This window comes from Pseudophryne corroboree, chromosome 2 (assembly GCF_028390025.1).
Source record: "Pseudophryne corroboree isolate aPseCor3 chromosome 2, aPseCor3.hap2, whole genome shotgun sequence".
NCBI lineage: Eukaryota > Metazoa > Chordata > Amphibia > Anura > Myobatrachidae > Pseudophryne > Pseudophryne corroboree.
The window spans coordinates 1,019,891,167-1,019,904,584 of NC_086445.1; the positions used below are offsets into that span (position 1 = coordinate 1,019,891,167).

General features: G+C 46.0%; 1 protein-coding gene across 1 annotated transcript in view; it reads right to left on the minus strand.

Annotated features, from left to right (window-relative positions):
- Positions 1-13,201, minus strand: part of PDZK1 (PDZ domain containing 1) — a 63,168-nt gene extending 49,967 nt beyond the window's left edge. The window contains exons 1-2 of the mRNA XM_063956709.1: positions 13,125-13,201; positions 816-1,027 (exon numbers count right to left, since the gene is read on the minus strand). Of these exons, the coding sequence (XP_063812779.1) occupies positions 816-1,025 (210 nt within the window). The 5' untranslated portion in view covers positions 1,026-1,027; positions 13,125-13,201. The remainder of the gene's footprint in view (positions 1-815; positions 1,028-13,124) is intronic.
- Between the last annotated feature and the right edge of the window lie 217 nt (positions 13,202-13,418).

Sequence of the window (13,418 nt, forward strand, 5' to 3'; positions counted from 1 at the left end):
TGTTCGCCCGCTGTACGAAAACGCAGCCTAGCGATCGAGTCTGAATTAGGCCCTTTGGTGGTACTTTACGTCTCTTTCCTCTAAAGTCTGAAACCCTACAAAATAAGAAAAAAACTATAGCAGTTCATGTTGCTGACACAGCCACTGTAGGACCCTGGTAAGAGTTTGTCCAATACCTACCACTTCTTGAAGCAAGGTGAGTTTGTATGTGCTCTCTCGCAAACTCAACTACTTCTGTATTACACATATCATTGCACTATAGTCATACACGTATTTTCTGGCTATTTGAGCCCATTGCTGGAAGAACGCATCAGAATGAATATAAACACTTATAGATCAGCCCCCCCTTCTCTCCACATACTACTCCTGAGGGACCCTGATGAAAGTCTCCGTCTGTTCCTGGCTGCATATCTTTGTTTTCAGTATCTGTTCCCTAAGGACCAGTCATCCACATCCCCATAAGTGAGTCAGTGGAGAAGTTGCCCATGGCAACCAATCAGCTGCTCTAATTGTATAGTATGCAGATTGTAAATGTTACTTCAATGCTGATTGGTTCTTCTCCACTGGCTCACTTCTCCACAGTTTTCACCGCTTCATGAATAGACCCCATGTTGTACGTGGAGAGTGAATGCACTGATGGCAAGCACTCGTACTGACTTATTCATTGCCCAATGTTACGTAAAACAATGCCTACCATTTTACACTCCCTTGTGCTGGACACAGATACTCACAGGACAATTTTTAGGCTAATAATCCCTATAACACAGAGCCGTGCCTCTACATACAGTACAAGTAAACAGGAAGCCAGCCTGTACCTCAGGGTGCTCCTTGTCATCCACAAAGACCCCGTTGACCTTCAGCACGCGGTCTCCATCTTTTAACCCGGCTTTGTCTGCAACGCTTCCATTCTCCACAGACCGGACAAGGTGACCCACTTCATCCTTTTCCACGCGTAGGAAGAATCCATAGCCCTTGCCGTCCTGTTTGGTTACGGTGAGTTCTCGAGGCGTGACGTTGGAGGACATGTCTGTGAGACGATGCACATACAGTGTTATATTATAAAGAGACATGTACATTGGAAGGGATTGAAATGGGTTATTGAAAATGAATTCCCCCCATCCGGTGTTAACCTGGACGTGGCTGGAAGAATAATGCATTCTGCCGCAGGATATCTGCTGCGTGCTCCGGACTGGTTGCCGCAGACGTGACTTTTAGAGTGTCTGTTGTATATAAAACACTAAAGCGGACGGAGATAAAGTACCAGCCAATCAGCTCCTAGCTGTCATTTTTCAAACACAACCAGTAACATGGCAGTAAGGTGCTGATTGGCTGGTACTTTGTAATGTACTGAGAACATACTACTATGCTAGTCATTCTACCAGTCACCATACCTGCAGACCTCAGACCAGTCAGCATGTATTCATCAATTAATGACAGCCAGCATAAATGGCGTAAACTACGTTATGAGGTCAACTGAAGTAGGAGCGAGTTGAGTCTTGCGAGCAGTTTGCAATGCACTTCCAAATTCGCAGTCCCTTTTCCCAGCAAATTTGTTTTGTTTTTTTTGTGCGCACCACCCAGGGGCGTAGCCAGAACTTTGAGGGCCCCATAGCAACATTTTGAAGGGGCCCCCGTCCCAATGCTTCTAGAGAGACACTTCTCTGCAGCAATTTTATGCCCTATAATAGTGCCCTACAGTACTGTAGTTCATTTTCTGAACCATAGTAGAGCCTTATTTAATGTTATGCCCCATAGTAGTGCCCTAGTTTCTTTTATGAATCATAGTAGTGAATAAGTTCACCCTACAGTACTGTACTGTATGTCACATTTTAGAGCTGCCAGTATACATTATGTAGCACAGTACCCCCAATTCACATTATACTGTATATAGTGCTCCCCATTCATATTCAGCCTCATTACAGAGCCCCGGTTCATATTACAGTATATAACATTAAAATGCTCTACAGTTCATTTTATACCACACTACAATGAGCAAGTCCAGGGGCATAGCTAGATATATTGCAGGCCCCAAGGAAAAAGTTTGAAAGGACCCCTACCTACCACTCAATGGCAAAACATTTATATACAGTAACACATGTAACTTTGACAGGGAAGGTGGCCTCTCTCAGCTCTGGGTCCCACAGCAGCTGCACTCCCTGCACCTATGGTAGCTACACCCTTGTATATAACACATGTAACTGTGACAGGGAAGGTGGCCCCTCTCAGCTCTGGGCCCCATAGCAGCTGCACTCCCTGCACCTATGGTAGCTACACCCTTGTATATAACACATGTAACTGTGACAGGGAAGGTGGCCCCTCTCAGCTCTGGGCCCCATAGCAGCTGCACTCCCTGCACCTATGGTAGCTACACCCTTGTATATAACACGTAACTGTGACAGGTAAGGTGGCCCCTCTCAGCTCTGGCCCCATAGCAGCTGCACTCCCTGCACCAATGGTAGCTACGCCCTTGTATATAACACGTAACTGTGACAGGTAAGGTGGCCCCTCTCAGCTCTGGGCCCCATAGCAGCTGCACTCCCTGCACCAATGGTAGCTACGCCCTTGTATATAACACGTAACTGTGACAGGTAAGGTGGCCCCTCTCAGCTCTGGGCCCCATAGCAGCTGCACTCCCTGCACCTATGGTTGCTACACCCCTGTATATAACACATGTAACTGTGACAGGGAAGGTGGTCCCTCTCAGCTCTGGGCCCCATAGCAGCTGCACACCCTGCACCTACGGTAGCTACACCCTGTATATAACACATGTAACTGTGACAGGGAAGGTGGCCCCTCTCAGCTCTGGCCCCATAGCAGCTGCACTCCCTGCACCTATGGTAGCTACACCCTTGTATATAACACATGTAACTGTGACAGGGAAGGTGGCACCTCTCAGCTCTGGGCCCCATAGCAGCTGCACTCCCTGCACCTATGGTAGCTACACCCTTGTATATAACACATGTAACTGTGACAGGGTAGGTGGCCCCTCTCAGCTCTAGGCCCCATAGCAGCTGCACTCCCTACACCAATGGTAGCTACGCCCTTGTATATAACACATGTAACTGTGACAGGGAAGGTGGCCCCTCTCAGCTCTGGGCCCCATAGCAGCTGCACTCCCTGCACCAATGGTAGCTACGCCCTTGTTTATAACACGTAACTGTGACAAGGAAGGTGGCCCCTCTCAGCTCTGGGCCCCATAGCAGATGCACTCCCTGCACCTATGATAGCTACACCATTGGCTCCACCCATAACAGGTGAAATGGTCAGGAAAATCCTTATATTTGCCACCTTTTCAAAACCTCCAAAACTTTGCTTATGACCACCAACAGCCTTCTACTGTATATGGTCCTGGTATCTTAGTTGCCTTTTTTGGGTTCAGGATGATTTCCCCACTTTTTCATGCCCTGGTTGTTGTTTTTTTAGTCAAATCACGCAAAATAGCCATGATGCCCGCGAATTGCCATTTCTAATTGAATTGCTCATTTCTCATTGTCGCGATGAATGCAAGTTTTATAATGCGAGTACACTTTTGCAATCTGGCCTCTGCTTGAATGGCCAGTGTTTCTGGAGTTTGCACCCAGTGTAAGGTTACCAGCAATATAGCTGGGACTGTCAATCAATGTCAGACGTTTAAGGATGATTAATTACATTTAAAGTGCCTTCCTTGCAGTCTATTGTTACAGACAACTGAGTAACATATGACCAGTGCTGGCTGCTGTTACATTGGTTTGGTTTGCTGCAATTACTGAGCCCTGCATACATACCCGGACCGATGTCAAAATGTGGGGGAGGGCTGCTCCACCCTTCATCCTCCAATGATGAGGAGACAGGTCCATTTATTGGGGTTTGCTGAACATACACTCCCCCCACTCTGCAGAATAACACTGTACTCTCTTCTGAGAACAGAGCAGGAACGGTCAGGGCAGTTGAGAGCCGGGCTAGGCCCAGGTACTTTTCAAAGGGTGTGGCCTAATCACAGGAGGTGTGGTCACGTACCTTTAGAAAAAAATTGTATTTTAAGCACCTCCATGGCCACACTGCAGCCCAGTACACAGCAGTGTGTGCTGAGCTGAGGAGAAGAGCTGCAGCTGCTGCTGCAGGGTAAGGGGGCCTGGACCCCTACTGGGCCCTCACTGGGCCCTTCCATCAGACCCGGGCCCAGGTAATCTGTACCCTCTCCCCCCCCCTCTCGGTACCACTGGGTACGGTAGGGTAACCGACGTAGGGTAGGGTAATACTATGGGGCCCCACTTGCCACTGGACCCCATAGTGGCTGCGAACTTTGCAATAGCGGTAGAGGCTTGTAACTGTAAGTGTAGAATAAATGATGTTTTAGGATGAGTACAGACTATAAACTGGCTTGCATCCTTTTGAAATATTGATTGTGATGATTTGCAAGATGTAGCTGTTTCAGGTTTATATCGAGGGGTTAGGGCACCGGCATTAGGAAGTAGTGCACTGCCTGGAGCGCTTGTAGGATGCTCTGAATGATTCTACAGGCTGCAGGGTGCTACCTAGAGCGTCTTTCAGATGCAGCGGGCAGCGATATTGGCTCCATTATGCCGTTCTAGGTGGGAGTAACCTGGAGTACGCAGTACTAGCACCTTTTTTCTTATTAATTCCTGCAACTTGTTCCAGAAACAGGCAGACATCAATGAGATAGCTTCACAAATGAATAAAATAAGTATCTGCCCCTAATGCAGAGCAGGGAAGCTGGCACAAATCTTGCATAAGCCTGTTACGTTAGGTGAGCACCTTTCATAGGAGAAAAAAAAAAGCATTGCATAAACTTATACATATAAGTAAAGAGCGCTGAGTTAGGATCTGATCAACTGGTTGTCATCTGCAGCTGCTCAGGGATAGCATCAGTTTGCTCATGTGATGCCCCCATTTGGCGAGATGGGTGAATGACAGTCACCAGCAGAGCAAGGCCAAGCCCCTTTCACACCTCCAGCTTTGAACACGGGTTATTGCAAATGAGCGCGGATAAAGCCGTGTTTCTGTGCGGTCTTAAAGGGCCCAGTTGGAAAGTTCAACCCAGCTCGCTGTGACGTGTGAACGGGAAGCCGGGTCGATGTGACCCGTTTCCCGTTCACTCTGTGTGGACGGGCGGTGTTTGGGGATCATGTGATCTCTAAGCCCCACCCCCACCGAATCACCATTGACGTCACCAACCCGGTAATATGCCGGGTTGGAAACAGCAGCAGAGAGGGGCCTGAGGCGGGTTGCACCCGGGAAGCATCCGTCAGGTTTGGTACCCGGTCTCTAGGTCGACCACACTTAGGTCGACAGTCATTAGGTCGACCACTATTGGTCGACATGCAATAGGTCGACAGGGTTGCTAGGTCGACATGCACTAGGTCGACGTGACAAAAGGTCGACATGAGTTTTTCACAATTATTTATAATTTTTTTAACTTTTTCAGACTTTACGATCCACGTGGACTACGACTGGGAACAGTAACCTGTGCCGAAGCTGCGATGGGACACAGTGCACTAATTGGGGTTCTCGGTCACTTTACGAAGAAAACAACCTTTTGTCATGTCGATCTTGTTCACGTCGATCCAATGCTTGTGTTGACATATTTTGGGTGCCGACTTAGTTACTGTCGACCAATGGTGGTCGACCTAGACACTATCGACCTAAGTGTGGTTGACCTTATGAACCACACCCGTCAGGCTACCAGGTTCCAGGGTGAACCCTCTGCCGGCTACAAACGCAGGGAGTATACAAAGAAGAATCAAAATATAGCGCTCAGGCGCTCACACATGAACACTTCCCTTAATTTCTTATATGAGATGTGTCTCGAAATTCTCTCTTTTCAATTCCTCACAGAATGTCCTCGTACATGCAAGAAAAAACAAATATACACCGAGATCCTCGTGTATTACTTCCAAACAATTTTTAGTCACTTTCCATTTTTATGTTGTTAGTCCCAAAAGGGAAAATATGTCATATGCCGGGGAAATCCCCCTTCCAATAAACTTACACAACTGTGTAATAAGAAAACATATACGATCTCATGAAACAATGTTGAAGTGTCGTTCTACACAAATTTTCAAAGGTGTATCAGTTTGACAGGGAAAGCTCCGCCTTCCCACACACTTACTTACCAAGTGTCTCTCATACCTTGACAAAGACCCTAGCACGGGCCGAAACGCGTTGGTGAAGAGACCCGTGGGAGACCAGGAGGAGATCAGATCAACGGGGCCCCGTTTCTTCTGTACACCATCTATTTCTCTTCCGACCCTCCCGGGTATGATCACCATTGTTTTTATTCTTGTTTTGTTTTATTAAAAAGTCTTTTACTCCAACCTTCTCTCTGGTTCTTTTTTGAGAGAAAAAGTGCAAGATTGGAGATTAAGAGTGAATAAGAAAGACCTACCCTACATGCTTGTGATATATTCAATTCATTGTGAGTGCCATACGCAGGGGGCAACCCCGGCATTTTTTCTTCACTTGGTGACGGAGCATCCTTCACAGGGAGTTGTGGTTGTGCATGCCTTTTATTCCTGCATCTGTGTAAGTGTGTGGGAAGGCGGAGCTTTCCCCGTCAAACTGATACACCTTTAAAAATTTGTGTAGAACGACACTTCAACATTGTTTCATGAGATCGTATATGTTTTCTTATTACACAGTTGTGTAAGTTTATTGGAAGGGGGATTTCCCCGGCATATGACATATTTTCCCTTTTGGGACTAACAACATAAAAAGAGAAAGTGACTAAAAATTGTTTGGAAGTAATACACAAGGATCTCGGTGTATATTTATTTTTTCTTGCATGTACGAGGACATTCTGTGAGGAATTGAAAAGAGATAATTTCGAGACGCATCTCATATAAGAAATTAAGGGAAGTGCTCATGTGTGAGCGCCTGAGCGCTATATTTTGATTCTTCTTTGTATACTGTTTGTTTTTGGAATTGTTTGTGGTTCCCTTTCAAAATATTTCTCAGGCTGCTCCACAATAGCGCACAGAGGCACCTCAAAATCATTTTTAAAACGCAGGGAGTAGCCCAGTGACGTGCAGTCAGGGCCGACTTTTCGTATGGGCTCAATGGGCTCTTGCCAAAGGGTCCAAGGAGTATAAGGGCCCTAACCTGATAGCTTAGGGTCCCCTCTTTCCAGGGGTACCATAATTTTGAAAATCGGCCCTAGGGAATCAGAGATATCCGACTTCAAAGCAGTGGTCCCCATCCACGACTGTTAATTGCTCTTCCCAGTCAGATACCTTGTGCTCTGTATGACTTAGGGTGTGTACACACGGTGAGATCCTTGCTATGCCCGATTTTCACTTGCGATTTCCCTTGTACTCCCCGGAGCCCAGCACCACCGATTTTGACTAACTTTTCTTGAGATATGGACTATGTGTGCTTACGATTTTGGCTTATGTGAGATTTTGGCTTATGTGAGATGTCATTGACATGTGAGATGAACTAGATAGTACACCGATCTAGCAAGGATTGACTTGCCTGCACAGTCTATCTTTTCTTGCGATGCCAACCTGGCGGGACTGCGCATCGGGATCGAATCGGGATCGCAAGGTGACTTTCACCTTGCGATCTGCACTAACTATACTATATAGTCAAAATTGAAAGAAAATATCTCACTGTGTGTACACACATTTAGAGTTTTTCTGAAGGTATACTCCAAAAGCTGTGACTCTCTTCCAGTGGACACTGGCAGCTTGTCTCTAGTACTATGCCCAGAACCAGAGATATCAGCCTTCCAGCAGCTGGTCCCTGCTCAAGCTCCACACGCCTAATATGCAGTTTTATATATTTGTTGGTGGATTGCTCTGGCTCCTGAACTCTGATCCCCAAGTGCCCAGAACCTCCTGACAAGTGAGACACACTAATTTTTTATCCCATTCAAAGCTAAGAAATCTTTTTCCAGGAACTGGAGATATCTGCAGTCAAGCAAGCTGCCCTCTCACCAGAAAATTATGAATATTAAGCCCACTCAACCATCGACCCCTCCCTTACATATTAAACACCCCCTACCACCCTTCATTCAGCCCAATGCCCGCTTCTACAGTTTAGTGTTCTCCCCCTTTAGTGTGAGCAGAGGGAGGCTGGAGCTGGAGCTCCAGCCTCCCCATTGGTTACCACATGGACTTGCTGTTAGAGCAGCGGCGGGTCCTAGTGCCTGCCGTCTCTTTTATCAAATCTGACTGACGGAAATAGCAGTAGTGCTGTTGCTGTTCTCCTTTTGAAAAAAAGAAGAAGTCAGAAGGGGAGGGGGGTAAGTAATGCAGGATACTGCAGTCCCATTTTCACATGGGGGCTGCGGTTTTCTCTTAATGATTTCACAGAGGGATCCCTAGAATCCATCTCCCATAGCGTACGCTTGCCAATAAGCGGCTGTTTTAAGAGAGTTGACACATTTTTAGTATTAGGGCCACTTACCAAGGGGATAAGGACACAGACATCGGAGATATCAGCTGCAGCCTGTTACCAATGGCAACAACACTTCCCATAACTTTCTAAGGGAACTGCTTACAAACAAACCCATTTACTAATCTCTAAAATGCAGAGTTACTATTCAGGGCTCTTGTGCACAAGTTAATAAATAGGTCCCTATATGAGATCAACCTTTCACTACGCACTAATGTCTGCAACTGGCCTATAAGAACTGTGCAGGAGGAGATAGGAGATACACATACCTATGTGAATGTTACAACTCAAGAACTGTGCAGGAGTGGAAGAAGAAGCAGAAACTGCCACTGTTTGTGAATGAAGGGTGGTCTGGTTCCCATTTTAGTCTGACATCTTTTAGCGCTGCACCATATTACATGAGCGGGACCCCTCTTGTCAGCTATGCGCGCACCCAAGAGCTAGACACGACACACAAGAGTGTTAAGAAGCCGGTGCATTAATAACCTGTGCACACCTACTGTCACACACAGTGACAGGGGGCTACATTTATAGTAGTTTATAAGTTGCTGGGTTAGAACAACCTGTAGCCAATCAGATCATCAGAAAGCTTTTAGTATCGCCAGAGAGGCTGAACCCGCTCATGCATGAACAAATGTTCTTCACTTCTAACAGCAGAATGAGGACATCTGAATAGTGAAGCAACATATCCGATACGATACCCTCCCTCGATATAGGTGGGACACTCCCAACTGTCATGAAATAGGTGGTACACTCCCAACTGTCCCGATATAGGTGGTACACTCCCGACTGTCCCGATATAGGTGGTACACTCCCGACTGTCCCGATATAGGTGGGACAGTCCCAACTGTCATAAAATGTGTGGGACACTCCCAACTGTCCCAATATAGGTGGGACACTCCCAACTGTCCCGATATAGGTGGGACACTCCCAACTGTCCCGATATAGGTGGGACACTCCCAACTGTCCCGATATAGGTAGTACACTCCCTGGCATTTACGCCAAAGAGTTTATTCTTTGTCTCATCAGACCAGAGAATTTTGTTTCTCATGGTGTGAGAGTCCTTCAGGTGCATTTTGGCAAACTCCAGGTGGGCTGCCATGTGCTTTTTACTAAGGAGTGACTTCCGTCTCACCACTCTACCATACAGGCCTGATTAGTGGATTGCTGCAGATATGGATGTCCTTCTGGAACGTTCTCCTCTCTCCACAGAGGAATGCTGTAGCTCTGACAGAGTGACCATCGGGATCTTGGTCACCTCCCTGACTAGGGCCCTTCTCCCCCGATCGCTCAGTTTAGACGGCCGGCCAGCTCTAGGAAGAGTCCTGGTGGTTCCGAACTTCTTCCATTTACAGATGATGGAGGCCACTGTGCTCATTGGGACCTTTAAAGCAGCAGATATTTTTCTGTACCCTTCCCCAGATTTGTGCCTCCTGTCTCAGAGGTCTACAGACAATTCCTTTGACTTCATGTTTGGTTTGTGCTCAGACATGCACTATCAAGTGTGGGACCTTATATAGACAGGTGTGTGTGTCTTTCCAAATCATGTCCACTCAACTTAATTTACAACAGACGGACTCCAATGAAGCTGTAGGAACATCTCAAGGACGATCAGTGGAAACAGGATGCATCTGAGCTCAATTCTGAGCATCATGGCAAAGGCTGTGAATACTTATGTACATGTGATTTCTTTGTTTTTATTTTTAATAAATTTGCAAAAATCTTAAAACTTTTTTCATGTTGTCATTATGGGGTATTGTGTGTAGCATTTTGAGGGATTTTTTTTATTTATTATCTATCTATCTATCTATCTATCTATCTATCTATCTATCTATCTATCTATCTATCTATCTATCTATTGTCGGACTGGGGCATGATGGGCCCACCGGGGGAATGCAGTTATAGGGGCCCATACTTAGGGGTGTGGCCAGGCTACAAAGGGGGTGTGGCCAGCCTCCACAGAGGCTTAAAATACACAATAGTTTAGTGCAGTGTAATGCAACATACCATGTATAATACAAGTGCACAGTCTGGAACCTGATCCCTAGAGGAAGGAGTGGGCCCTCAGGCAGTGGGGCCTACCGGTGGTTTCCCTGGTACCCCTATGGGCTAGTCCAAGCCTGTATCTATCTATCTATCTATCTATCTATCTATCTATCTATCTATCTATCTATCTATCTATCTATCTATCTAGTGTTATAGCTTATATTCTAAATTAAGTCTTCTCGGGGGCAAATACATTATTATGACTACTTCTTATGGAGCAATGGGCCTAATTCAGAACTAATCGTAGCAGCAAATTTGTTAGCAGATGGGCAAACCCATGTGCACTGCAGGTGGGGCAGATATAACATGTGCAGAGAGAGTTACATTTGGGTGGGTTATTTTGTTTCTGTGCAGGGTAAATAAATAATGGCTGCTTTATTTTTACACTGCAATTTAGATTTCAGTTTGAACACACCCCACCCAAATCTAACGCTCTCTGCACTTGTTATATCGGTATCCGTACTCTAGGTCGACACTGTCTAGATCGACACCAATTGGTTGACACACATTAGGTCGATGCAGTAAATAGGTAGACAGGACCATTAGGTTGACATGAACATGGTCGACATGGAAAAATGTCGACATGAGTTTTTCACATTTTTTTCTTTCAGTTTTTGAACTTTTTCATACTTTACGATCCACGTGGACTAAAATTGGGAACGGCAATCTGTGCCGAGCGCAGGACGACACAGCTTAGGTCGACAGTCATTAGGTCGACATGCATTAGGTCAACAAGTTGACATGCTCATTAGGTCGACATGTACTAGGTCGACAGGTAAAAATGTCGACATGGTTTTTTTCAAATTTATTTTTTTTCCATACTTTACGATCCACGTGGACTACAGTTGGAACGGTAACCTGTGCCGAGCGAAGCAAGGCACATAGGCCCTCATTCCGAGTTGTTCGCTTGCAAGGCGATTTTAGCAGAGTTACACACGCTAAGCCGCCGCCTACTGGGAGTGAATCTTAGCTTCTTAAAATTGCGAACGATGTATTCGCAATATTGCGATTACAAACTACTTAGCAGTTTCAGAGTAGCTTCAGACTTACTCGGCATCTGCGATCAGTTCAGTGCTTGTCGTTCCTGGTTTGACGTCACAAACACACCCAGCGTTCGCCCAGACACTCCTCCGTTTCTCCGGCCACTCCTGCGTTTTTTCCGGAAACGGTAGCGTTTTTATCCACACGCCCATAAAACGCTGTGTTTCCGCCCAGTAACACCCATTTCCTGTCAATCACACTACGATCGCCGGAGCGAAGAAAAAGCCGTGAGTAAAAATACTATCTTCATTGTAAAATTACTTGGCGCAGTCGCAGTGCGAATATTGCGCATGCGTACTAAGCGGAATTTCACTGCGATGCGATGAAAATTACCTAGCGAACGACTCGGAATGAGGGCCATTGCCCAAAGCATGGCGAGTGAAGCGAGCCATGTGAGGGGACACGGTGCACTAATTGGCGTTCCCCGTCACTTTACGAAGAAAACAACACCCAAAAAACTCATGTCGACCTCTTTCCATGTCAACCTTGTTCATGTCGACCTATTGGCCGTGTCGACCCATTTCCTGTGTCGACCAAGTGACTGTCGACCAATAAGTGTCGACCTAATGTGTGTCGACCTAGACACTGTCGATCCTGAGTCCCAGACCCATTATATCTGCCCCCCCTGCAGTGCACATGGTTTTGACCATCTGCTAACAAATTTGCTGCTATAATCAGGTCTTAATTAGGCCCAATATCTTTTCACGGATAATAAAATCTTATTATCTGACACTCAGGGGCAGATTTATTAAGCCTGGTGAAGTGATAAAGTGGAAGGTGATAACGCACCAGCCAATCAGCTCCTAACTGTTATTTTTCAAATCCAGCCTGTAACATGGAAGTTAGGAGCTGATTGGCTGGTGCGTTATCACCTTCCACCTTATCACTTCACCAGGCTTAATAAATCTGCCCCTCAATTCCTTTGCCAGGCATGAAACTGCTAAATACTGGCATCCTTCAATGATTAATCCCCATAACTGGTCTCCAACCCTCCCGGCATGCCATTACATAAGGCAAATAATCTACAATATTCCACAGCAGTTACTTCACAGTGCTGAGTGCCTTCAGGTCCTGCACGTTTCGCACCCTCAGAGTGTATGGTGCACTTCTCAGGTACAGAGGGAACTGGACTTTTGCTACTGAGCTATTTTGCTGCGGCTGCTTCAGAGTCAGATACATGACATTCTGCAAACCCTGTACAGGACACTGCATTATACACTGTACATTATACACGACTGAGGCACGTACACATTATGCAGACCAGATACTAGAGACTTTTAACCACACGGCTACTGTATACACTTACACCAGCCCCTGAAGAGGACCAATAATGAATTAATAGGCGAAAACAGTTCCAAAATGGTACCGTTGGTTACTAGGCTATACAACAAACTGATGTTTTTTATTCCGAAACAATTCGTTTAAGATGTTGTTGTTCCTAATTGCACTGTACACACTGGTGAGAAAGGGTGCAAGTGTCCGATTGCACACTGCTGCACTCTCTAGCCTGTATTACCCACTGAACGCACAAACACTGAGCAACATTCCTCTACACACAATATAACACACATACAGTATGTGTGGATAAGTCGGACACTTTCTTTGCATGCACTACAGTAAGCTCTGCGGACGAGCTGCCTTACCTTTCAGATGTGGCTTGCTGTCCTCTCACCCAGGATGAAGTCTTACCTTGAACTGGCACAGCTAAGCCGGACTTTGGTTGGGCAAAGGTTGAAGTAAAAGATGATCTATTTAACTCCACACTAGTGGATAAACAAGGAGTTACAGTATAGCTGCCGTGAGTTCTGTTATGCAACACTTCAGCATTGCTTTTCTCTATATACATTGTATAATTGCAGTGTGTATACTATCCAGTGACAACGGTGGAATCACAATTAAGCAGGCCTGTTACAATGTGGTTGTCAATTGCCGTTAAA